This window comes from Phodopus roborovskii, unplaced genomic scaffold, assembly GCF_943737965.1.
Source record: "Phodopus roborovskii unplaced genomic scaffold, PHOROB, whole genome shotgun sequence".
Classification (NCBI taxonomy): Eukaryota; Metazoa; Chordata; class Mammalia; order Rodentia; family Cricetidae; genus Phodopus; species Phodopus roborovskii.
In genome coordinates this window covers 2,194,041-2,220,723 of record NW_026126599.1, presented here as the reverse complement: position 1 = coordinate 2,220,723, position 26,683 = coordinate 2,194,041, and the positions used below count along the sequence as shown (strand labels likewise).

Below are 26,683 nucleotides of genomic sequence, written 5' to 3'. Positions count from 1 at the left end.
TATTCTCCAAGTCCCAGGAGGGAGGGGGCGTGGTCTTATATGGGCGTGACCTTCCTGGGGGCGCGGGTGTGGCCTGAGCAAACTGAGGCGGGGCAACCAGGACAGAGGAGCCTGTGTGTGGAGATTGGGGCTTGTGAGCGTGGCCTCCAGGGGGCGTGACTATACGGGGGCGGACCCGAATAGGCGGGGCCTCCAGGGGGCGGGGTCGGAGGCCTCGCAGGCGGCTTCAGTGTGGGGCGCCGGTCGCGCGTTCTTCTTCCAACCCGGGTGGTGGTCCGCGGGTCCGGGCTTCGTCCCCGTCTAGGCCTGAGCGGGGCCTGTGGCAAGCTCCACGAGCCGCCGGCTTGGCCCGCCGCCCTCATGGCGGCCATCAAGGCCCTACAAGAGTGGTGCCGGCAGCAGTGCGAGGGCTACCGGGACGTGAGCATCACCAACATGACCACCTCGTTCCGCGATGGCCTGGCCTTTTGCGCTATCCTGCACCGACACCGGCCTGACCTTATGTGAGTGCTCTTTGACCCCTCTGTCCGGCTCTGAAGTGCCGCTATAAACGGGAAACTGAGGCCACGCCTGCCCTAGAATCCGGGTCAGAGTTTGCAGACACACCCCTCTCAGATGGGCCCCCCGGGGGCGGAATAGAGTATTGCAGGCATAGCCCACTCAGTGGCCCCCAAGGCTGCTGCAGTCAAGTGGCCTCTGTGCAGGCCACCAAGTGCAGCTGGGCCAGGGGCCAGGATGTAGGCTGTCCAGCTGGCTTAGTCAGTGGTGACTCAGGGCAGCGTCCGCCTTCCCCTGGCTCCCTGAGAAAGGGCAAAGGAGCAGCTCCTGGGGGGCCTTTGCTGTTAGAGGTTTGGACCCAAAATCAGGGTCGCTTGGGGCTTCTTGTAGGAATACTGCCTTTCCCCCTGCTTGTCCAGGCATCTTTGGGAACGCAATCAATGAGGGAAGCCCAAGGCTTTTGGCACCTTAGGGTTATGGGTGGAGGGTGGAGGTAGGTGTGTGTGTGTGTGTGTGTGTGTGTGTGTGTGTGTGTGTATGTGTATGAATGAATGGAGACTTCCACCATACCTGAAAGTTGCAGGAGTGGGCAGGGGATAGAGTCTAAAGCCCTCTATCAAAGAAGTCTTGGCATAGAAGTTGGGAAGCAAGCTGCCTCGGTTTTGTTGAGGGACCTTGGCCCACAGCTGAATATATCTGTTCTGTCAGTAATTCACTCATCAAACATTTTGGCAGACTGTCTGTTACAGGAACCTAACTTAGGCTGAAAGTGGCTGGTCTGGGAGTGTTTCTCAGGGAGGGTTTGAGGCTCTGAGGCTCTAGGCAGCATTTGTGTAATGCTGGGAAAGTAAGGCTCAGAAAAGGAAAAAAAGCAAAACCAAAAACAACAAGAAACTCTTGGTCAGGTCACACAGCACAGCATGCGGAGCCAGGCCTGATACCATCCAACTCCCTTGTGCCAAGCTTTGCTCTGCTCGGGAAGTGGGAATCTTGAGCAAGAAGTAGTCTTCTGCCCTATGGTTGTGAAATATGCACCCCCCTCCTTCCCTGAGCTGCTTGAAGAGGTCTTATGGCATGGTCCTCGGTCACTGTCAGGGAGGTGGATGGTATGAGTTCAGTGGGCCATCCCTTACATGGCAAGTGGAAAGCTTTGATGGATGTTGGACCAGGGATATGGACTTGGAACATGGGAATGTGGGTCTCCAGGTCTCTTCAGGTGATGCAGGGGGAGGCTGGATGATGGTCCAGAGCAGGAAGCCTAGATGAGAACTATGACAGCTTTTCAGATGGAGGAGATGATGGTGTTGGTTTTGGCTGCCCTAGCAGCCTAGTCAGGGCCAGGGCCTTTGCAGATACAGGGTTCCTGTCTGCTCTGAGGCAGGGGATGTGTGTGCTCCTGGCCTGACACCTAGTGCCCACAGAGGAGGAGAGGTGTACATGCAGAGGTGTATGTTTGTGCTTGTCTGTGTACTTGTATGTATACACATATGTCAGCACCAGAAAGTGTCAAATATTTGCTGGTTTAACAGTTACTGAGTGCCTGTTGAATAATGTTCACCTCAGACCCCAATGTGCAGGGAGCAACTTCCTGGTCACAGAGATAGAAGTTCAAGGTGATGACAGGGAACCAAGAAGCTGTGACAGGAAGGAGACTGGAGGAAGAGGCGCCTGCTGAGTTCCACCCTGGGTGGGTTATCTCACACATTGCTGACTTCCTTGCTGTCTGTCTCTGGCTGGACTGGGAGCTCAAGATGATGGGGAGTCTCTTAGTTAATGCCGTGTGGAACCTGGAAGTGGCTTGTCTCCATGTAGCTAGAGCCCCACGCATAAGGGCATGCCACTAGAACTTAGCAGATGCTTGGGAGAAGCCTTTGTGGTTTTGGAGTTTGAAGTGACAGAACTAGGGAGTTCAGGGATGGAGACATGAGCTAAGGGACAATCTGAAGCTCCCAGAAGCTGGGAGAGATAAGAAGGGCCCTTCCCTGGAGTGAGGATGACCCTGCTACACCTCGTCACTGGATATCTGGTCTTTGGGGATTGGAGGACACATATTCATTAGTGTGGACATCTGTAATAGCAGTAGTGGGAAGGGAGCGCAGATTTTGGCAGAAACTGTGGCTGTCGGTGCAACTCTAAAGAAAGCAGTGATTTTCTACCTGTGGGTCTCGACCCCTTTGTGGGTCGAACAACCCTTTCACAGGTCACACATATCAGGCATCATGCATATCAGATATTTACAGTTCATAACAGTAGCACAATTACAGTTATGAGGTAGCAATGAAAATAATTTTGTGGTTGGGGGATCACTGCAAGATGAGAAGCTGTATTAAAGGGTCACAGCCTCTTCTAAAATGTGACTGAGTACAGGAGGAGGGACTGCCTTCTGAATCTAAGCCTTAAAATCCCCCAGTGTGGGCTGGTGATATGGCTCAATGGGTAAAGGGGCTTGCTGCCAAGCCTGATGACCTGTCTTGGATTGTAGGACTCACCCACATGATGGAAGGAGAGAGATGACTCCCCAAAACTGTCATTTTACCTGCACATGTGCACACTGTTTTATGCGTCTCCTCCTCCAAATAATTTTTTTTTTTTTAAACTCCCAGCCTATGTCCTGCTGTGCTCTGGCCCAGGTGGTGGGTGGGGTGAGGGTGGAGAATGTCTCACTGCAAAGCTGGGTGACTACTGGAAGGGGAGGAAAAGTATGATGGACTGTGAGGTCAGGTCTTGGCAGGGATGGGGTGCAGGTCCCAGCACCCCAGCATGCTAGTTCACTTCTTCCCTGAAGACCCCCGCCCCCAGCAGCAGGAAGGTGGACATCCTGTCTCCTTGTCCCTAGCTTTGCCACCAGGAAGTCCTTTCCTTTGTCTGACCTCAGAGGTTCCTCCTGCCTGCTGAGTGTGCTTCCTGTGGCCCGTGGAGCACAGCTGTGATGGAGCAAGTCTGGGCATGAGGCCAGCCAGGTGGGGCCAGGCTGCAGGCAGTGAGTTCACGTGTGCTGTGTCCCTGACCCTCCCACGTCGCTAGGCCTACGGGACTGAGGAAATAGGCTTTCCAGTGAAGTCACCTGGGCCAGCTCCCTGCCTCATGCCATGTGTCCCTGCTTTGCCTCAGAGCTTGGATTTCCCACAGAATTTCAGGGTGCCTGCCCACAAGGACGTTTCCGCAATGAAGTCACCCTGTAGCTGCCAGGTGAGAGCTGGGGAGCCACCCAGCACAGCAACCAGCCCACCTCTATTCGGCAGCCCTGCCCCCAAATAGGGAGCCTCAGTGGGGCTGTCTTCCCTTTGGACCTCACCGGGAGCCGCCACAGGGCTCTCTAGTTGAGCTATGGGACCAGAGGCATAGTATCCTAAGGGCCTGAGCCAAGAGATAGGGGATGTTGCTTTAGGGAAGCTCCTCTCTGGAAAAGCCTTTACCCGATGAGCTGTATTGCCAATCTGTCTCTGTCTCTTTTTTGAGACAGAGTCTCATTATATAGTCCTGAAGGCTGGGGACTCACTATGTAGACCAGGCTGGCCTTAAACTCATAGAGATCCACCTGCTTGTGTCTCCAAGTGCTGGGATTAAGGTCTGGTATCTTTCTCTTTAGTCGAAACAAGTGTGTGTGTGTGTGTGGGGGGGTCTCATGTAGTCCAGGCTGGCCTTGAACACACTATGTTGCCAAGGATGATCCTCCTGCTTGCCTCCATCTCCTGAGTGGTGGAATTACGGATGTGCACCACTGTGCACAATTTATCATTGCTGGGGATGAATGGAACCAGAGCTTCATGCATTCTAAGCAAGTATACTACAGGGTATTGATGTATAGTCCAAGTTGGTCTAGAGCTCACTGCATAGCTCAGGCTGGCTCAAACTTGGGCCAATCCTCCTGCTTTAGCCAATGAGTGCTAGGATTATAGGTATGCAGTACCATGCATGCTATAAAGCCAGAGTTCTGTGGAAACTCCCAGCTTGTGGTCATTGGGGGGGGTGACCTTGAGGAAGGCCCCTACTGCTCTGGAAGCTAGTGTCAAGGCTACCACTAGAAGCAGCAGGTGGCTGACGCAGCCTTTGTAGGGGTCCCTTGGGTGGAAGCCTCTGACTCTGTCTAGACTATAGACTCTCCTGCTGAAGGTCAGGGGTTTCCCAGGGTGTGCTCCATCCCAAAGCTTCCCTGGCCAGAGCTGAGAGCAGACCAGGAGGCAAGGCCAGCTTCCTCCCCTCCCACACAGGCTTTGGCCAGCAGGAAGCTGCTTGGGCATAGAAGCCTTCTGTTCTCTAGCCTGAGGCTGGCTGCCCAGACCCCTGCCTCTGCCTTCCAGCTAAAACTGTCCAGGACTGTGGGAGGGGGCTGCAGCCCTCCCAGGGGACAACCCAGCCTGGTGCTGACCTTCCAGGGGCCTTGTTCCCCGTGCATGGTTCCCAGGCTCCTAGGAAGCTGGTCTCCCTGCCATCCTGCTTGCTCTTCTTGGTTTCACGCTCATCCTGGACCCCTCTCTCCATTTTGGAGCTGCAAGCCTCTCTCTAGCTGTCTCTTCTCTCTGCCTTCATGCCAGTGGGATTAACTCCAGATGTGCTGGATTTGCCTAGAGATAACACCGAGCTGGGAATTCCCCCCTCAGCCTGGTGCTTACCCCTGCATAGTTGAGTTTTCTTCCAGGAAACACAAGAATGCAAAATCAGCCATGTGGGAATTTAGGAAAGGGGGGGAACCATTCCCAAAGGTCCCCCTGAGATGCTGGGGGACTGGAGGCTGGCTTCCTCCACAGCTAAAGCTTATGGGGGGGGAGGTCATTGTATTTGATGGGTGGTGGCCTGGTTGTTCATGCCTCAGACTATTCAGTCATCTACACACTGCTGGGTGTGCACCCCATAGTTTACCCCACAGTTTTATTTATTTGTTCAGTTAGTGATGAAATGAAACACAGTGGGGACTGGGAGGTGGGTCACTCCCCAGCACCCATGTACAGAAGCCAGGGAGAGTGGTGTGCCCTTGTAATCCCAGTGCTGGAGAGGTGGAGACAGGAAACTGCCAGAACTTTCGGATTAGCCAGTCTGTTCTAACTGGCAAGCTTCAGGCCCCAGTGAGAGACCCTGTCTCAAAAAATCGGATGGACAGCTCCTGAGGAATGGCACCTAAGGTTGATGTCTGGCTTCCATATGCATTCATTCATGCACTCATGTGAACACCCCTCCCCCACACACATGCAAACACCAAGTCAAGGAAAGAAGGAAAACAAAAGAAAGAAAGGGTAAGAGAGTGCCAAAATCTGCCTTCAGATGGCTTGAACAAAGGGATCTAACAAATACAGTGCTGCATGACTCTGACCCCAGCAGGAAGAAGCTGAGGCAGGGGCATCTCAAGTTCCAGGTTGGCTTGGGTGGTGTCATTAAGTTCCAAGCCAGCCTGAGCTATGTGCTCAAGGAGACTTGGTCTCAGTGAATGTGAGACTGACAGCAGGGGTTGTAGCTTTGTGGGAGAGACCAGCAAGTGTGTGTGAGGCCCTAGGGTTGATCCCCGGTACTGGAAAGATAAGTGAAGTTGGAGGTTTGAGATGGGCATATGGGCAGGGCCTGTTCTTCAGAGGCTGCGGAGAGAAGCTTTGCTTATCTCTCTGCTGGCTTGTGTACAGCCTGCTGTGGCTCCTCATGCCCTCACACCCTCCCACTTCTGTGTGCATCCCTGTCCAAGTTTCCCCTCAACACAGGGACATAGGTTCCTCAGGTCAGGCTACCTTAATGACCCCATGTTCACTTGGTTACATCTGTGATGACCCTGTCTCTAAGTCCAGTTATACTGGGAGGTACTAGGGTACTGTGAGTGCATGTGTGTTTCCATGCGTGCCTCTGCGCATGTGTGTGTGTGTTGTGTGTGCATGAGTGCATTTATAGGGCATTGTTCTTGGATGCTAACCACCTTGTTTTTATTTTTGAGTTTATTAAAAAATATTTTTAAATTTTATTTTATATACATAAATGTTTTGAAAACATGTATGTCTGTGTACCATGTGCATGCCTGGTGCCTGTGGAGGTCAGAAGAGGGCTTCAGACCCCCCTGGAAATGGAGTTAGAGATCATTGTGAGCCACCGTGTGGGTGCTGAGAACTGAGTAGGTCCTCTGCAAGAGCGACCAGTGCTTTCAGCCACTGAGCCATCTCTCTGGCTCCATCTTGTTTTTTGAGAGTCTCTCTCACTGGCCTGGAGCTCACCAAATAAGCTATACAGGCAGACCGGAAAGCCCTAGAAATCTTCCTGTCTCTACCTGCGGAGCACCGGAGTTACAGCCACCACACCTGACTTTCTACATATGGGTTCTGGGGATTGATCTCAGGTCCTCAAGGTGGCACACAGGCAGACAGAGTAATAAATGACCTGAGAGTTTTTCATCCAGATCCACAGGCAGCAGGAAGAGAGACATTGGACCTGGCTTGAGCATTTGAAACCCCAAAGCCCACCCTCAGTGACATACACTCCAACAAGGCCATATCTACTCCAAGACCACACCTCCTAATCCCTGTCAGGTAACCACTCCCTAATGACTAAGCATCCAAATTTGTGAGCCTATGGGTGCTATTCCTATTCCAACCACCAAGGTGTTATTTGGCTTACACTTTCAATTTGTACTGTGTCATTGGGGGAAGTCAGTGCAGGAACCTAGAGGCAGGAACTGAAGCAGAAATCATGGATAATAGCAGCTGACTGGCTTGCTCCCATGGCTTACTCTGCCTGTTTTCTTATATCGCCTAGGACCACCTGCTCCCACAATGGGATATGCCCTACCACATCAATCATTAACTAAGAAGATGTCTCACTGGCTTGCCTCTAGGCATTTTCTCCGTTGAGTTCCCTCTTCCCAGATGACCCTTGCCTGTGTCAAGTTGACATCAGAACTAACTAGCCCAGCTATCTAGGGAGCCCAGCCTGGGCTGAGACCCTGTCTCAAACATTAGCTCTGATGTAGCCTCTGTAGGTACTCAGTTTGGAATATGATGCTGCATCCATGCAGCGTCCATGATGCTTTCTGGGAAGCTGGACATGAAGAGCTTCCTGCAAGGATGCTCAGCTCCTCCTTGGTGGATTCAGTCAGAATTCCAAGCATGGCTCACATCTATAATCCTAGCACCTGGGAGGAAGGGAGGAGTTCAGAGTTATCCTTGGCCACAAAGTGAGTTAGACCATCCTGGGCCATGTGAGCTCCTCTCTCAAAAATGAGGAAGTAGGAGCCGGAGAGATGGCTCACCAGTCAAAAACGCACTGGCTGCTCAACCAGAGGTTCTGTTCCCAGCATCCACATGGCGGCTAACAACTATCTATTACTCCAGTTCCAGAGGACCCAAGACCTCCTTCTGGCCTCTGAGGACACTACACACATGAGGCACACAGACATATGTGTAGGCAAAACACCCATACACATAAAATAAGACCAGTACTCTGGAGACAGAGGCAGGCAGATCTCTGTGAGTTGGAGGCTAGCCTGATCTACAAAATGAGTTCCAGAAGAGCCAGGGCTGTTACCCAGAGAAACCCTGTCAGGAGAAACAAAAACCAAAACAAACAAAAACACAAAACTCAAAACCAAAACCAATAGATAAATACATCTTTAAAACATACACAAATAAAGCTACACAGAAACTCTAGGGCCAGAGAGGTGGCTGTGGGTAAAGGTACTTTCTGCACAAACCCAGTGACCTGAGTTTGATTCCCAGAACCCACATGCAAGTGAAGGAAAGAGCCAATTCCACAGAGCTGTCCTCTGGTCTCTACACATAGGAAGAAGACATATCACCCTTCACATCATGTGTACACACAGTAATAGTAATGAAAAGGAATTCTAAGATAGTTCTGACGGACTGCCCTGTTGGTTAGCTCAGGCCTCAGCAACTAAGGGACAGAAGTGGTACCTCCTGTACCCCATGCCAAGGGGGACATGAGCTCAGAGAATGGCATATACATGTCCACTTGGGATTTGAGTGTCCTGGGGGGACCTTGGCCAATGTGTCAGGCAGAGGTAAGAAACAACTTGGTTTTAGGTGCGGAGGCTGGGCCTGGTGTCAGCAGGCTGTGGTGACTGAGGGACTGGCTAGGGTGCTTCCACGGTGGTCCCACGGAGACCTTTGGGCCCAGGGAAGCAGTTTACCTTTGGTCCTGAGAGTTAGCTGGAAATGAATGTGCTGTCTATACCATGCCCCATCTCAGAGTGTGGCTGCACTGTTGGGGCCTGGAAGGCTCTGGAGTACCTGAAACTGTCAGCTAGATGACAAAATAGAGCTTCAGGGAGGTGCTGGGCCTCCTGGGTGTTCAGAGGCAAAAGTAGAAGGCTGGTAGCTGGCCTCTTCCTGCTCTGTTTGGAAACAAAACACAGCTTGTTGTCCAGCCTCCTAGCAGTAGCCATTTAGGTCAGTGACCCTGGATGCTAGAGAAGGATTGTGCTTTCAAAGGGGGGATGGGAGGGACCAGTGTGGCTGGAGGACTCTGAATTGCCGGGTGCAGGCTGGACAAGTCACACGTCTATCCGTGGACAGTCTAGGACCTGGGCACAGGCTCAGGTAGATGGTGCCCACTCAGGTGCAAGGAGGTCATCCTGACTTCTAGGGTCTGAAACCCACCCTTGCCTGCTCTTGTCCTTTGTTGGCTTACCTCTCACTGTGCGGGTGGTCTTGGCATCTGGGATGCGTTATCGGAGGTGGTCCTGGCCGGAAGTTCTGAGAGTTTCTGAAGGGCTGGGCAGCTGGCAGCTGGCTGGCTGGGCTGAAAAGGGGGATTTTTTTTGTTGTTTTTTTTTTAAGGAGGGAGGGGGCACACTGCAGCGCCCTACCCCACCATGGGCAGGACTGACCGATATCATTTTACTTGGTCTATAAAATGGGCTCTCAGCCCAGGTTTCTGAGGGTCCTTGTGACGTAGAACTGGATAAGAATGGACTTCTGCAGGCAGACTGGTTTCAGAGCTAGGCCATCCCAGGTCAGGTGGCTATAGGCATGCAGAACCTTTCTGCTTCATTGTTGAGACATTTCTGTGTACTGGGGACATGATTGTCACATCTGGTCAAGCAGTGTCCTGAACAAGACTGGGATGGAGCCCAGTGGTAAGAGGTGTTTTTAGCATGGACGAGGACCTGCTCTGTCCCCAAAACCTCAGGGAAGGAAGGAAGGGAGGGAGGGAGGGAGGGAGGGAGGGAGAGGAGAGGGGAGGAGGGACTGAGGAGATAGTTCAGTTGGTAAAGCATTTGCCATGCATGCATAAAGCCCTGAGTTTGAGGCCCAGAACCCGTGGCACACATTAGTAATCTCAGGGCTGGGGCAGTGGCTGTTGGAGGCAGGAGGATCCCTGGAGTTCCCAGCCCTCCTAGCTGAATCAGTGAGCTCCCAGTTCATGGAGAGACCCTCAAAAACCTCAAAAAGTAAAGTGGAAGTGACTGAAGAAGACACGTGACTTTGGCCTCTGGCCTCCACATGCACCTGTGCACAAATAAACATGCACACGCACATGCACAGAAGGCTGAGAACATAGCACAGCAGTAACGTGCTTACCTAGCATGTGTGAGTCCCTCAGTTCTATTCCCAGCACCTGGGGGGAGGGGAGAGAAAAAGTTTTAGGCTTGGGCTGGCAAAATGAGTCAATGGGTGAAGGATCCTGCTGCCAAGCCTGACAACCTGAGTTCAGTTAGGGTCTACATGGTGGAAGAAGGGAACCGACTCTGTCACCACAGACGCGTGGTACACCCATGCACACGAACAAGCACACTGACTAATAAAATGTAAAAAATATTTTAAATCACAAAATAAGACTAAGGAAAAGCGAGTTCAGTTTCTGAAGCTGTGTTGTCCTCACAGGCATGGACACTGGGATCCCAAGGGAAGTGGCCTGCCCAAAGCAGACACTAAGAAACAGGACACAGTGGTTAGTCAGAGACCCTTCCTCTGTGCCAGGAACAATTTAGGTCACTTAAGTGGCAGCAGCTGCCTCCTGGGACCCACAGACAGCAAGTGGATAGATGGACAGTCACTCTTTAACAAGTTTCCCTAGGACTGCCAGCAGACACTGGCTGACTTCTCTTAGCAACATGGGGCCAAGCAAGGCAGCTTTCAGGTGGGTCGGGGTGTGTCAGGGCATGTTGTGGCATGCACATGGAGTCTGGGGCCTACGGGATACCTGGGTGGGTGGCACCCTTAGCTTCTCCAAGAAAGCTCTATTGTCCAGGCTGCTTGGGGTACCCTCTTCCTAGGACCCTGTGGTCACATGAACTTTTCTGAAGCCCTCCCAGGGACCAGGCAGGACATCTGGTGAATACCAGCTCACACTTTCCCATGAATGAAAGATGGAATGATTGGCCCTGCCCCCAAGCCACTCTGCCTTCAGTGTTTCAGCCCACAGGACCTGTGAACACTGAGGAATTATTATGTGTTTATGAGCTGATCAGAACAGCGCCCTCTGCAGGAGGTGCCACAAAATTGTAAGTGGTGACCAGATATAAGGGCAGAGTCATCAGCTAGCCCTGTGGCATTCCATTCCTCTATATGTCCCTGCCTTAGGCTCTCTCATGTTAACCCTTTAGGGCCTTTTCTATTAGAAGGAGCCTACTCTGAGCTGTCTTAGCTGAACTGCCCTGGGCTGGTGGCTGTACCTCTCTGGAATTGTCTCCGCTGCTTTTCTGATGGGGTCAGAGCGACAAGCAAGGGCTCAAGCTCCTCAGGGATTGGAGGTGAGGGCTGATATGTGGGCACATTGCAGATCACCAGTACCCAGATGATAGGAGATGGTGGCATCTTTGTGATCAGAGTAGGTCACAGGCCACACCCAGTACCAGCCTGGTCATCATGCATTTGCTCATTGTTGAATTCACAGCCTCACTCCTAGTCTCAGTTTCTACATTCAGGCAAGATGGCCCCTGAGGCTCTGCTTCCTTCTTAGAATTGAGTGGTTTGGACATAAATGCTTGTTTGACCTGCTTGTCCTGGTACTCTCTGTATAGACCAGGCCAGCCTTGAACACACAGAGATCTACCTGCCTTTGCCTTCTAAGTGCTGAGATGAAAGGTGTGCACCATCACATCCAGCTTGACATAAGTGTTTTTATTTTCCAGAAACTTCAGTGCCCTCCGGAAGGAAAACATTTACGAGAACAACAAGCTGGTGAGTTGGCTAGCTGATGCCCACTGCCCTGCCCTCTAAGCCCTCTGCCTCCAACTCCTAGTTCTTATCTGAAGGGCCACTGCATCTCAGTGGAGGGAGCCTTCCCCTAGGCTACCCATTCTGGGGATTTGGCCTCCTTATAGCTCCCCAACCAGTTCCAAACTGGGCAGTCTATGTTCTGAGGGCAGCTTTTGATCTTGGATCCTAGGCCCCATGAACCACTCTCTTCCTTACTAGGACAGTGAGGCCCTAGGGAGTAGCAACCAACCTCCTTCTCTGTGGTTGGCCTGGCTGATCCACCTAGGGCAGAGCAAGGCCCTGGGAAGCTGTGGGAGGGTACTATGGGTAGGCAGGACCACCTTCCCTGGCCCCTTGATTCCAGATCTACCCTATACTCCCATTGTGAGGCCCTTCCCTGTGCCAGCTAAGTCTCCCTGCTATAATATGTGCTCTATTGTCCCTGGGACTGATGAACTAAGCAGAGCAGGGTCCGTATGGGCCCCTGATACTGGCATCTCTGAGACAGCAGACATGAGATGCTTTACCTGCCCAGACAGGGCAGCCTCTGTAACTTAATTAAATACAGTTAAAGACTCAGTTCCGGGCTCAGCATGGTAGCACATGCCTTTAATCCCAGCACTGGGGGCTGGGATATGGCTCATTGAGTAAACTGCTTTTGGAGCAAACACGAAGACCTAAGTCCAGATCTCCAGTACTGCCTGATGAGTGTGGCAGCTGGCCTGTGATGCTGATGTGTAGGAGGTGGAGATGGGGGACCCCAAGAGCAAGCCAGACAAGCCCAATCGGCTAACTTTGGATTCAAATGAAAGACCCTGAATCAATACATAAGGTTGAGAATGATCAAGAAAGATATCAGTGTCAACCTCTGGACTCTACATGCATAGGTACATAGTATACACACACTGCATGACATGTATACACACACACATGTGCATGCACATAGCCCCCCATGCATATTAAAAAAAATAATGTAGAGAGCAACTTTGGGAAATATCAGACCTTGATCTCTGGCTGCCACATGAGTGTATGCATGAACACATGAACACACATGCACACACACAAAAGGGTCAGTTCATTAAGTGTTGGCCACATTGCAGTACACTGCCCTACCAGCACAGGGCATAAGATGGAAGAAGAAGCTTAGGTGCATGGATGCCTTGTTGGCAGGTCTGTGGATGCTCTCAGGAAGTCATTCTGGGTGGAGTGACTGCATTGGCAAAGGTCCTGGGGCTGCAGTTGAGGGGCCAGGGTGGGGTGGGGTCTTGAGGCAGGTGCAGGGCATGGTGGAGAAAAGATTCTGGACTTTCCCTCCAAGCCAGTGAGACTGGACCCCCTGGAAGTGTGGACCTGGAGGCTGTCCTTCTCCGGACTCTGCAGGAGAAAGGGGTATCTGGTGAGGAGGTCACACAGAGGTTACACATGACCTTCTGTGGGAGTGGCCAGATCCTGAGCCTGTTCTGTGGGTCAGAGGACACCTGAGACTTGGTGTGAGTGTAAATGGGGGCCCAAAGGGGCTGCATATATGGGAGCAACATAGGGACCCCAACTTGGCATCCACATGGAGGCCACACAGGCCTCTAGAGGAGGAGCCTCAGTGAAGGGAACTATAAAAAAAGCCCTGGAAGTCACCAGTGGCTGGGGCCAGGACACCAGTGACCTCTGCCCTGAACTAAATGGAGCTGGTGGAGTTTTACATTTTTTAGATTCTTATGTATTTTGTTTTGCAGTATTGAGACTTAAACTTGCATAGTTACTAGGCAGGTGCTAAGCCACTGAGCCACACCCCAGCCCCTCACTGGGGGATTTTAGGCAGGTGATTTATCATTGGACCACACCCCAGCCCCTCACTGGGGGATTCTAGGCAGGTGCTCTACCACTGTGTCTCACCCCAGCCCTTCAGTGGAGGATTCTAGGCAGGTGCTCTAAGGCTGAGCCATATTCTCAGGCCACTTTCTATTTTTTAATTTGAGATAGTATTCCTAAGTAGGTCTGGCTGGCCTTGAACTCACTCTGAAGCCCAGCATACTCTTGAGCTCATGATCATCCTGCCTCAGCCTCCCAAGTAGCCGGTAAGCCTGCAGCCACAGATGTCAATTTGAGAAGGGCTTGAGTGGGTGGAAGTCATCAGTAAACACAAATAGGTATTACGTACGTGAGCCCAAGAGTCATACACGGACAGGAAATACAGAGGGGAGTCTAGAGGTTATTTGGTGAGGGAAGCAAGTGGGGAGGGCCAAGCAAGGACGTAGGTCGGTACTTGGAGCCTCCTTGGGGCTTTGGTGCTGGTGGTGGGCAGCAGACAGTGGAGGTGGGAGAGACATTGAGCTGGCAATCTACCAGTTGGTATGCAGTAGGTGCTCTGTATGTGTAAGTTCCTGGCCTTCCCAGCCCAGTGCAACCTGTCCCCATCACGGGGTATCAGGTGCATCATAGACAAGCTGTTCTAAGTGGATGACACTTGGCCCAGCAGGGCTGTAGAGGCTCAGGGCTGTTTCTAGAGTGATAAGTCCCAGGGGTGGGTGAGCACATACTCCAAGAACCTCTTAGAAACAGACTGTGTGAGACAAACCACCTAGTCCTGGCTATTCAGGAGGCTGAGGCATGAAGATTACAAGTCCAGGGCCAGTGCTAGTTCTGGAGGTGTGGCTCAGTGGTAGAGCACCTGCCTAGAATCCCCCAGTGAGGGGCTAGGATGTGGCTCAATGGTAGAGAACCTGCCTAGAATTCCCCAGTGAGGGGCTGGGATGTGACTACCTGCCTAGTAATTTGGGGGCCCTGGGTTCAATTCACAGCACCTGCTCCCAACATACAAAAGCCCTCTGGGGCTGGTCTCCTGAGGAGCATCTGTTGGAACTTTGAACCTTTATACAAGGGCACATGCTGAGCCTGAGAGGTCACTCAGGCAGGGGTCTTTGAACTTGTAGCCCAGGCTTCTTTGTACCTTCTCTTTCATCTGTGCTGGTGGCCCAGCAATAGTTCTTTCTGCTGCCTGCCCTCCTGATTTAAACTCCTATCCAGGCCTTCCAAGTGGCTGAGGAACAGCTGGGCATTCCAGCCCTGCTAGATGCTGAGGACATGGTGGCTTTGAAGGTTCCAGACCGGCTGAGCATCCTCACCTACGTGTCACAGTATTACAACTACTTCCACGGCCGGTCCCCAAGTGAGTCCCTGTCCAGGAGGGCCCTCTGGTGCCAGGGACATGGCCAAGACTGCGAACACCATCAGGACCACCAGTCCATGCTGGCATCTCCCCTGCTGGGCTCCATGTCCACCCTCAGTCCTCATGTTACAGCACTGAGCCCCAGGGTGGGTAGTGATGCTGGGAGGGTACCTTTCTCAAACCACTCACATGGGTCCTCGTAGCTATGTCTGTTACCGAGGAGACCAGAGGCCTCTGTGCAAGTATGGGGTGAGGCTCCTGGGCTCCCTTATTCCCCAACCTTGTCAGGATGGGGGCACTAAGCAAGGTTTCTGCCTATGCTGTGCTCCTGGATATACTCTTACCATAGTCTTTCTACCTTGTTTGCTCATCTCAACCCCCAAGGTTTTGGCTGCTGGAATCATTCGGCAGACCCCGGGTAACACCTGGTTGACTGTGGCCATGGAAGCTGTGTGGCTCAGGCAGGGATGAGCAGGGCAGGGCGGACAGACCAGGTCTTCACCCAGCCCTGTGAGTGGGGAGCCTTTTGGCGTCCTACACCACATTCCTCTTACAGCTTTAGAAATCTCCGGAATCCCCCTGGGCTGAGGGCCAGCCTGGAATAGTGGTTTGGAAACAGAAAAGTCCCTTTCTGTGACCCTAGATGGGTTGTTGGCTGGGAGACGGGGTGAGGGCCAGGCCAGGGTTTGCTGGAAAGAATGTGCCCTGGGGCTGTCCTTCCCCAGACCTGCGCCCACCAGATGTCCTAGCAGGCCTATGTCTTTCACTGTGGCCACAGCAATATGCTGTGGGCAGGACCCTCCTGACCCCCATTTCCTGTCTTGTGCCAGTTGGGGGCATGGCTGGTGTGAAGAGACCCTCATCAGACTCGCCTGAAGAACGTTCTGGAAAGAAGGTCCTGACCCAGCCTGCCAAGTTGCCCTCACCCGCTCCAGCCCAGAGGTCACCACTGGCTCTAGCTAGGACAAACCCTGTGGTTCAGAGGAATGAGGGTGGCTCAGAGGGGCCATCCCCAAAGGCTGTAAGCATATCTTGGTTGAGTGGGCATTGTAGGGCTATGTATATCCCCAAACAGAGCCCTGTAGGGTTTTCTCTTAGGGTACAGTACCCCTTCCCATGCTTTGTATCCAGCGCACCCACTGAGGTAGCTCTGCTTGGCTCCGTCCAGTTCAATGTAGCAAGAGTTGTGATTCCCATAATATAGATGGGTAAACTGAGACATGGGAGATCACCCAGGTGGGTTGGAGCTGGAACCTCTTTTCTGGGCTGATTTAGGTTGTCCTCTTTTCCAGATGGGAAGGGACACTGGGTTGGATGGACCTGGACAGCCCTGTAGTGCTGAGTTTGAGTGCCCCCTGCTGTCCCTTAATGGTTACTGTAGGTTCCAGGAAGCCAGAGCAAGGCAGGCCTGGGAGTGGGGCGGGGGGGGGGGGGTGTACTAGGTTTGTTTCTAGCCCCACACTGGGTCCCAGGATCTCCAGAATCAGTTTCCTACTCCCCAACAAGGGCCAGCACGGAGGCCCTGAGTGTGCAGCCATGCCCAGGCTAGTGGCTTCCTAGGGTCTCAGGCCTGCAGATTATAAAGTGGGATCTGTTGGCCACCTCTGGGCTTAGGTGGGAGTCTGGAGATGTCATCTGCCCCTCAGCAGCCCTGACACTTCCCTGCAGACTCTGGGGACTGCAGGCAGCTCCATGAGCAGCATCTGTGGGATCTGTGGCAAGCATGTTCACCTTGTGCAGCGGCACCTGGCTGATGGGCGGCTCTACCACCGAAGCTGCTTCAGGTATGGCTTCCCGCTGCATGTCTGGGTGCGCCTTCCTTGGTCCCACACAGTTTCTCTCATCTGTCTTCCACTGGGGACAGTACTACTGAACCCTGATATCCTCCTTCAATGTCCGCTTGGGGATATCTTTCTAGACACACTGACTCAGTCTCCCTTGTCATCTCAGCCTTTTGTATTGTTTTTTTTGTTGTTGTTGTTGTTATTTTGTTTTTGACTCTGTGACCCTTAGTAACATCCTTCTTGCCTCCCTGAAGCATCTAGATTTGGGGGGCAAGGAGTGAATCCCATGTTAATCTTCTGCGAGCTTGGGGTAGTTGGAGTCCTGAAAATGGGGCACACTATGCAGTCTTCATGCATCTGGTGACATGTTTGAGCACTTTCTGTGGGGTCCATGACAAGCGTGTCAGTGGAAGCTGCAGATCACGACGATTGAGATCATGAAGGAGCGTTTGTTGAACTTAGCAGCGGCCGCATGAGTGGATACAGGAGTATGGCGATGTGTGCTTGAGGAAGAATGAAAGAATGAGCGAAGGGGATGAAGGAGTGATTGAGCAAGGGCACAGGCTCTGAATCTCTGTGGCTTCCTCCCACAGGTGTAAACAGTGTTCTAACACACTGCACTCAGGGGCCTACCAAGCCACGGGAGAGCCAGGAGTCTTTGTCTGTACTCATCACAGCCCACAAGTCACCTCTGTGAGCCCCAAGTTGTCAAAACTGGCCTCCAGACAGCCAGGGGCTGTTGCTGTGGACACCAGGCCCATCAGTGCCTCACGGAAGGTTCAGGAGGCAAATGGGCTAGGAGAGGTGACACCGTTGAGGGCCAGGGCAGCAGCCTGGGAACCCGCTGTAGGCAACACTACTGCCAGAGGTTTTGTCCAGACTGAACTTAACCCGCCAGCCACCTCCCGTGTCAATGTGGGGAGCCCTGCAGGACCCAGGCTGCCCACAAGCCCAGTGGCCACTACTTCTGTGAATGGCAAAGCCATCACCCATGTGACTAATAGCTCCCCTACAGGATGGTCGTCATCTGCCAGGAGCAGTAGCCCAGCGACCATCGGCTCCCGCCCTGGTGTGTACCCAAGTGCTCTGGACTCTCAACCGTCTGTGCCCCAAGGCCAGGCAGCTTCAAAAGGTGTTAAGACTCAGCTCAACTTGAGCATAGCATCTCCAAACACAGTGGCCACCCCATCCTGGACCCCTGTAGCCTCTAGGACTCAGCAAGCCCGAGAGAAATTTTTCCAGAATCCTGCCACAGCCCCAGCCAGCAACAGTTCTGCCAGCAAGGTCCCTCCTGTGGTGAATACCTCCACCAGCAAGGTCCCTCCTGTGGTGAATACCTCCACCAGCAAGGTCCCTCCTGTGGTGAATACCTCCACCAGCAAAGTCCCTCCTGTGGTGAATACCTCCACCAGCAAAGTCACCACTGTGGTGAATGCCCCCAATGGTAGGGTCCCCCATACGACGAATACCTCTACCAGCAAGGTCTCCACTGTGGTGAATACCTCCACCAGCAAGGTCTCCACTGTGGTAATTGCCCCCACCAGCAGGGTGTCCACTGTGGTGAGTGCCACTGATGGCAGGGTCACCACTGTGGTGAATGCTCCTGCCAGCAAGGTTTCTGCTGCTGTGGATACCCCTGCCCAGGAGAGCAGCCGAGAGCAAGCACTGAGTGTCCTTAGAAAGGCTCTGCCGGGGCTGACGGGAGCTGGTGCCCAGGCTCCAAACAGGTAGGTGGGAGGGATGTGGGGTGTGGCTGTGACCTGCCCACCAGGACATGAAGAAGTCCTGTCCCTCCATGACTGTGTGGCCTTAGCTTCCTTATCTGGAAAGTGGAGGTGGGGGACAGGAGGGGAGTAGGAATGCAGGGCATGGTGGTCTTACAGGCATTCATTGGTGGCTGCGGGTGGCCCACATTAGATTGGCACTCCAGCATCCTTACACCTGTCTGGTGGACAGGAAAACAGGTGCTGAGCTGGGCACTACACTGCCTGGCTCCATGCCTTGGATGACTTGTATGAGCGTACTGGCTCTGAGCATCCCTTTGTGCCTGCCACCTATAGTGTGTGCCACTGGACACTGGCAGAGGGGGACAGTCCTCGTAGGACAGCTTCAGTGGCAGAAGCATTTTGTGTGGCAGGTCACATGCTCCACCAGGGCTCCAGGGGAGGCTCCTTTCACTCCAACATCTGGCTGTTCTTGGCGTCCTTTGGTTGATGGCAGCCTCCCGCCATATCTGATTCCATTGTTGGATGGCCTCCACTTCCCTCTGTCTCTTCTGTCTTTTTTTTTTTTTTTTTTTTTTTTTTGAGTGCTGGAGATGGAATTGATGGTATCCCACATGTGATGCAGGTGCTGAGCCACACCCAAGCCCCTCACTGGGGGATTCTAGGCAGGGGCTCTACCACTGAGCTACACCTCAGGTCTTTTTTTTTTTTTTTAATATCTATGTGTGGGGGGAGGAATGCATATGTCACAATGTCTGTGTGGAGGTCAGAGATGAATTTTATGGAGTTGTTTTTTCCTTCCACCTTTATGTGGGTTCTGGAGGTTGAATTCAGGCTGCCAGGCTTTCATGGCAAGCGCTTTCATCTGCTGAGCCGTCTCACCAGCCCAGTCCTTGTGTTTTTTGAGACAGGGCCTCCTGATCCCAGCTGTCTAATTTATAAGCTGACCTTCAACTCCAAGTTCTCTTGCCTTAACGTTCCCAGTGCTGGGACTGCAGGTGTGCAAAACCACCTGCGTCATCTGTCTCTCATAAGTGGTTTTGAATGAGGGCCATTGTACTCAAGTGTGACTGCATTATAAGGTGGTCACATCTATTGAGCCTCCCATCCCTCCTCCCCCTTTTTGAGACAGGTTTTCTCTGTGTAGCCCTGGCTGTCCTGGAACTCACTCTGTAGACTAGTCTGGCCTGGGACTCAGAGATTTGCCTGCCTCTGCCCCCTGAGTGCTGGGATTAAAGGCGTGTGCCACAATCACCTAGCATCTCCCTCCCCCTTTAAAAATAAGATCACACCTTAAGCTCCCCAGTGGCTCTCTAGTAGATTTGAGTTTTAGGGTACCCATTCAATCCAGTACAACTGTCTAGTAGGTCAAGAGGTTCCATCCTGCCTTGGTTCTTGATTTCAGGGTGGGACATTCCTGGCTTGTAACTGCCTGAACCCACCCCCATTTGGTGCCCAGAGGCACTTGGGCTGGTCTTGGGGTGAGGAGGAGAGTATGTTGCTACTCCTGGACTGTGATAAGTGCTTCTGTCTTGGCCCTGCAGAATAGGTTTGGCAGATCTTGGAATGGTGCCATATGTTGCCTGGGCTCTGTGTACTTGCATGTGAGTTGCCTAAGGAAATGTAGGTAACCAGAATCATGCAGCCCAGGTGGGGGCTGGCGCCTGGCTGGACTTCCCAGCCCATGAGTAACTTAATACTTATCTGGGCAAGTGTAGGCCAGCCTGTGGCTCCAGCCAGGGCCCCCTTTGGTGCTGTAGGTCTGGTAGCCCATGCATGGTATATTTAGAAGACATTTTAATCCCAATGGACACCAGATTTAATAGTGTAAAAACAGCTACCAGAGCATGTAAGTGCCACAAGGAGATGCCATGGGCCATTTGGCCTGCAGTAGATTGTCCCCAGTTCATTGAGGTCATTCTGGAAACTAGCTTCTTAGGGGGTGACTCCTGGGCCCCATACCTGATGCCCACTCTCTTCCCCACAGGTCCTCCCCAGGCACTTCCTCTGTCACAATCACCCTTCCCAAGAATGAAGTGCCACAAAAAGTGCCCTCAGCCAAGCTACCACATCCAACCGTTCCCCAGGCCCCTGCTTCAAAGATGGAGCCTGCTGTTCCCCTGAGTGTGGGCAATACCTCATGGGCGTCTGCATCACTCCAGGCTGGCAACAAGAGCCTGGGTGTATCTCCAGGGGTTAGTAAGACCAGTGCTGGTTCCAGGCCACAAGCAGAGGTGGCAGTGGTGAAGGGTAAGAGTCCCTGCTGGGGGATGGGGAAGGGGGAAGAGGTGCAGGGCCCTGGGATCAACCACTCCCCAAGTGCTGCTAAATGCCCTGGCTGGCTTTCTCTTTGAAGGGTGTTCTGTGTGTCTGCTGCCCTGTGGCCCAGCTCTTAGGACCTATAATTCTCTGTGGGTCCTCATCTGCTGCCTTTATGTGGCTGTGGCCAGTGTCCCTAGGGTTACACCATGGTCATTGTTCTAGATTCATATGTAAGCCCAGCCATGTTGCCTTCTGTCCTTAGCTGTGCTCCCAGGGTGCAGAAGGAGGCCCTGTCCACCTTCACAATGGCTCTGCCTAGGACTTTTCTCAGATACCCCAGGTCTGCATAGCCCTGTCCTTTCTGTGGGTGTCTGGGGAAGTGGGGTTCAGGATGTACCACAGAGGTGTCTTTATGCAACTTTCCCTTTAACTGAGCTCTCTGTTGAGTCTACTGCTAGGCATGAGCCAAGAGTGACTGTGGATAGATAGCCATGCCCAGTCATTGCTCATCATGTCACCCATCACAGAGTCAGTCCCTAGGGATTCCCTTTCATGTCAACACCCACTTGACAGATTGGAAATTGAGGCCCAGAAGACAACAGTGATTCCCTCAGGGGTATACAACGCAGCAGCCAAGCTGGAAGTCCAGACTTTGTCCTATGTGCTAGGCTGGCTGTGGGGGTGTGTAAGGGTGCAGTTGGAGAGATATCCTAACCTGTCTCACCTACTTGATCTGTAGGTCCAGGTTCCACCTCTCAGGAAGGCCAGGAGGAAGGCCCAGAAGGATGGAGGGCCCGCCTGAAGCCTGTGGATAAGAAAAGCACTGCTGGGAGGTGAGCAGGGGTGGCTGCTCACTGACAGGACCACACCCATGCCTGTGGGTCTGCACTATGAGCTGAGCCAGCACACAGTGGTGCCTAATTAAGTATGTGTGGGAGCATGGCCGTATTCATCCAGGAATTGATACAGTTCTGGCCAGAAGGCATACATACACTTAGACCTCTCAGTATCCATAGGAAAAGTTAGATCACACCAGCTTGAGTGTCCTGGGACTCTGACTGCCAGAGGATGGGGACAGAGTGACAGGGACACCTCATTCCAGTGGGATGACTTAAGGGATGTGAACACAGAGCAGCAGGTGTGCCATGCCAGGCAGTTTGCATGAGACTTGGGGTGGGTGTCAGTGTGTCTAGTCCCTGCAAGCCTGAGGCACCCCTTGCCCCACACGGAGCATGTGGAGGCCCACAGCCCTGTAGCATGGGGGTGGAAGCAGGCAGGTCCTGGAATTAGAGGCCAGAGTGATGTAGTTCTGGCCAGGTGGCTTGCTTCAGACCATAGAGATCTTGGACATAGGCATATGGCTTTGAGACAGACTCCTAGCTGTCCCCATCCAGGCTGGGACTCACTTTATTTTCTACCTAGGACTCTGGGGCAAAAGGAAGTCCCCGCAGAGCTGAGGGAAGGGGACACTCCCAGGAAAGCCTCGAGCAGCTCCAACCCCAGCACTCATGTCATCTTCTTGACTCCCATTCAGAATAAGAGGACGCCATGCCTGGCTGATTCCGGGCCCAGACTCCCAGGTAATGCTTGTGGGAACTCAGGTGTGTCCTTGTGTGGAATATGTGTTCTGACTAGGGTCAGGCAGAGGCCCTGCTCAGCCAGAGGGGGTGCTTACATATGGAATGGATGTGTGTGCATGCATATTCCTGGGTAGATTTAATGTGCACTCATGTATTCAGGCACAAGATATGTGTGTGCATACATATGGTTATGTATGAGACTGGGACATGGGCGATGTGTGTACATGCCTGTCCAGACATAGGATTTATATACATATATACACATATATTTGGGTATAGTGTGTCAACATGTACATTCATGCTTAGGTATAAGAGACATGTGAGCAAGTGTTCAAGAATAGGATAAATGTGTGCATGTATATTCATACATGATATGTATGTGTACTAGGCATGTTCAGGTAAAGTCTATGTGCCCATGTATGGTTCAGGCGTGGAATGTACATATGCAAGGTGTGGTCTATAAATACATGTGTACATGTGTGTTCATGCATGAGATATAGGTGTGTGAGGCATGTTCAGGCATAGTCTGAATATATGTGTATGTATGTGTCAGGCATGTATGCATGTATGCACATGCATGTTTAAGTGCACCTGTGAATGTATATGTGTTGGGCCAAGTTTGCTCTTAGTACAGTCGTGCCCTTTGTGGGCCACTTCCTGGGTCATACTTTGCGATGTCACTAGCAGTGGTTTTCTGGAGTCATTGGATGCTGCCTCCCTGGGTATATGTGGCCAATCTCAGTAGGACCAGAGCCCTACCTTGAGAGGTGCATGGCACTGCAACACTGACTATCCTGGGATAGAGTAGAGGCTTAGAGCCCTGGCTCTGTGTCAGGTATGTGTATGCATACATATGGTCATGTATGAGATATGTATATGGGGGAATGTGTCTACATGTGTGCATACAAATATATGTATGCACATATATTTGGATATGGTATATCAACATGTACATGCATGACAAGGTATAAGAGATATGTGAGCATGAGTTCAAGAATGGGACAAATGTTTGCATGCATGTTCATGCATGGTATGTATGTGTATTAGGCATGTTCAGGTGTAGTCTATGTGTGTGCCAGCTTCTCAGTGTCTGGGCTCTGGCCAGAAGGCCTCACACATGCCTTAGCCCCCTCCTTTGTGCCAGCAGCCCCCTCTCCTTCTCCATCACACCGTAAGAAACTAGCTGTTCCTCCAAGCCTTGATGTTTCTGCTGATTGGCTCCAGCCAGAGCTCAAGAAGCAGGAAATTCAGACCAAGAACCAGAAGGAGGAGGAGAAGATACCCACATGGGGGACAAGAGGTCAGTCCCGAAGGTGCTATTATGTTTAGAAGATGGTAAAGGGGGCTGTGCCTGCTAGGGCTGATGGCCTAGAATAGATGGGTCAGGTCAGGTCATGTCCAGGTTGCACCCTGGTTCTGCTAGCCTTGGTGCCCTGAAACTGAGGGCCTCAGTTATCATCTATTTTCTAGAGAGGCCTACAATCTTGGACAATGCCCTTGCTCCACGTGGTGAGACCGTGACCTCTCCAGTCAGGGTGAGTCAGCTGGGCATGAGGGATGGCTGGGCTTTGGTTCTGTGCTTGTGCTCACTCTCCATTGGTCCCCCAGCTACACCCCAACTACATCCCTCAGGAGGAGCTGCAGAGGCAGCTGCAGGACATTGAGAGTCAGCTGGATGCCCTGGAGCTCAGGGGTGTGGAGCTGGAGAAGCGGCTGCGGGCAGCCGAGGGAGGTAAGCAGCTTGGGGCATGCCCCTACCAGTGGCAATGCCCCATAGCTGATCATGTACCCACTGGTGGCTAGTGGCCACACACTATCAGCTTTCAATGCCCCTAAATGACTAACCACACCTTACTGGCTGCCCACATTCCTAATAGCTGGCTACTTCTCCATGGGCTGACCATGCGCTACGCTACAGCTGGCCATGCCCATGAGCTGGCCATATCCCTATTGGCAGGTCATGTTCCCATAGACTGGCCATACCTACACTGGACCTACACTGGATGGCCCTGGTCAAACTGATTGTCCATTCCTTACTGGTTGCAGATTGACCATGCCCCTTACTGCTGCAGGCCAATTCTATCCCACACTAGTTGCAGATTGGCTGTGCCCAGGCTGGCTTGCAGGCCCTCCTGAGTACCTTTGTCCCTGTCTGCCCTTCTGCACCAGGGTGGGTGCCAGGCACTCTGTGGCTTCTCTGCCCCAGCTATATTTCTCCACAGATGCTGCGGAGGATAGCCTAATGGTGGACTGGTTCCTGCTTATTCACGAGAAGCAGTTGCTGCTCAGGCTCGAATCGGAACTCATGTACAAGTGAGACCCCTGAGCCTTGAAGTGCCCCTCTGGGACCAGCCCCATGGATATGGTAGGAACAGCCTGGTCAGGCTGAGCCTCAGACATGCATGTCCTGCAGGTCCAAGGACCAGCACCTGGAGGAGAGGCAACTGGACCTCCAGGATGAGCTGCGGAGGCTGATGGACAAGCCAGGTATGTATCTGTCTCCAGGAAGCCTGGCCTGAGAGCCATAGACCCCACTTCCCCATGTGCCCTGCTTTGACCTAGAATGGTGATATGGTTGTGGCTAAGCCATCAGGCTTCTGGCTTTTGTTCCTATGCTTCTGGCTGTGTGACTTCGGATAAATACCTTAGCTATTCTGTGCCTAAGCTTGATGCTCTTCAAAGTAAGGCTCTCACAGTATGCTCCCTGACCTGCCCCCAATAGCTAGTGTGAGGTTCAAGGGGATGACATGGGAGGAGCACTATGAGCAATGAGAACAGCCTTCACGCTGCACCCTGGATGTAGGACCCCTGCCTCAGCCTTGCACAATAAAGACATAGAGACCAGAGGCCACACACCCAAGCTGTGCACGCCCATTCCTTGACCCAGCCACTCTGTAAACTCCTCTAACACACAGGCAGTGTGACTATACTGTCCCTGAGCAGAATGGTCAGGCTGATGTCAGGCTGTCTCCACAGAGGGTCTGAAGTCCCTCAGGGACCGCCAGCGGGAACAGGAGCTGCTGAGTCAGTATGTGAACACTGTGAATGACCGAAGTGACATCGTTGACTTCCTGGATGAGGATCGGCTCCGGTGAGGGACAGGACCTGGGGAGGGCAGCCTGGGTCAGAGCTGCACCTGGCTGGCAGGCTACTGTTACTCAGTGGGACCCAGGTTGCATTTCACAAGAGGACTCAGGTTTGGGGAAACTAGTCCTGCCACGGGGCTCTTTCTCACTCAAGTCCCTAGCCTTTAAGGACAGCACTGCCCAGTACAGCTAATGAAGGAAATGGACTTCAAACTCAATCCTCCTGCCCCAGACTTAGATGGGATGTTATCCTATAAGTATCTGAGATGATAGCCCTATACCATCAAGCCTAACTTGGCATTTAATTTTAACCAGATACGTGTTAGCTGTGTGTTTTCTGGTGGCTGCAAAGCTTCTCCGTGGTCTGGATGCAGCAGGAACTTGAGACAGCTAGTGACGTCATATCCAGTCAAGAGCAGAGGGAAATGAATGTGAACATGCTTTTGCTCAGCTTGTTCAGCTCTCTTGTGTCAAATGAGGTCCAATGTCTAGGGCACACAGGGTCAGCCCAATGCTGAACTGAAGCCAAACTGTGTGACCCCAACAGGAAGAGGGGCTTAGCCACTGTCAGAACAGGTCATCTCTTATCCCCAGGCCACTAATGAGTGACTAGGCTGGGGAGGACAGGGACCTGCCTGGGGATGGAAGGACAAGTGGAGTCTCTCATGGGCTTTGGGGGGGTGGGGTGGGGGTGGGGATAGCCAGGGCCAGGTGGGGCTGACTCTGGTGTTAGGGTGGAGAGAGAATACACATGTTATCTGTAGCTCCAGGGCCCATGTCTCTCACAGTCACCCTGTCCCCATTCCAGGGAACAAGAAGAGGACCAAATGCTAGAGAACATGATCCAGAACCTGGGTAACTATGGGTGCAGCAGGGGCCAGGGAGGATGGCCTTTCCAGGGCAGGGTTTCCTATGGGAGGGGCAACACCACCAGTGGAAGCAGAGGAAACACAGCCTTAGTAGGAGCTTCATGCTCTGTTCTCCCCTCAGGCCTCCAGAAGAAGAAGTCCAAGTTCAGCTTTTCCAAGATCTGGTCCTCCAAGAGCAAAGGCGGGCAGACCTGAGCTGCCCGTGGCTGGCACCAAGGTCGTAGCCCTTCTCAGGAAGAGACTGGTACTGTGACCTCAGATGGGATGCTTGGGATGCCAAGAAAGCTCATGCTGCCCACCCTGGGTCCTTGTATCCTCAATAAAGACGTGGACCCTCCCACACTTGCCTATGCATGTCACTGTGCCAGGGGCAGGGAACCTGTGTCCCAGCCCTGGCCATGTACCAGGCGTTTTGGCTGGGCCCTCGTTCTCTGTCCCATTTCTTCTTCAGACAAGGCAACAAAAGGGAGAAAGAGTTTGTTTTAGCTCCCGATTCTAGGTTACAATCTGTCACTGCAATGAAGTCACAGCAGGCAGGGCTTGGAGCACTGATCACATGACATCCACAGTCAAAGACAGGGAGATGAG

The 26,683-nt window shown here is 52.6% G+C and overlaps 1 protein-coding gene across 1 annotated transcript; it reads left to right on the top strand.

Moving 5' to 3' along the window:
* The first annotated feature begins 283 nt into the window (after positions 1 to 283).
* On the top strand, positions 284 to 26,435 carry Micall2 (MICAL like 2). Its single transcript, XM_051205410.1, has 17 exons — positions 284 to 503; positions 11,561 to 11,609; positions 14,649 to 14,790; positions 15,621 to 15,811; positions 16,459 to 16,574; positions 17,168 to 18,301; positions 20,286 to 20,548; positions 21,300 to 21,393; positions 21,983 to 22,140; positions 23,285 to 23,440; positions 23,611 to 23,675; positions 23,749 to 23,872; positions 24,363 to 24,453; positions 24,554 to 24,627; positions 25,117 to 25,231; positions 26,035 to 26,081; positions 26,217 to 26,435. The coding sequence occupies exons 1-17, from the start codon at positions 361 to 363 to the stop codon at positions 26,288 to 26,290; spliced, it is 3,036 nt and encodes a 1,011-aa protein (XP_051061367.1). The 5' UTR covers positions 284 to 360; the 3' UTR covers positions 26,291 to 26,435.
* Positions 26,436 to 26,683: the final 248 nt, after the last annotated feature.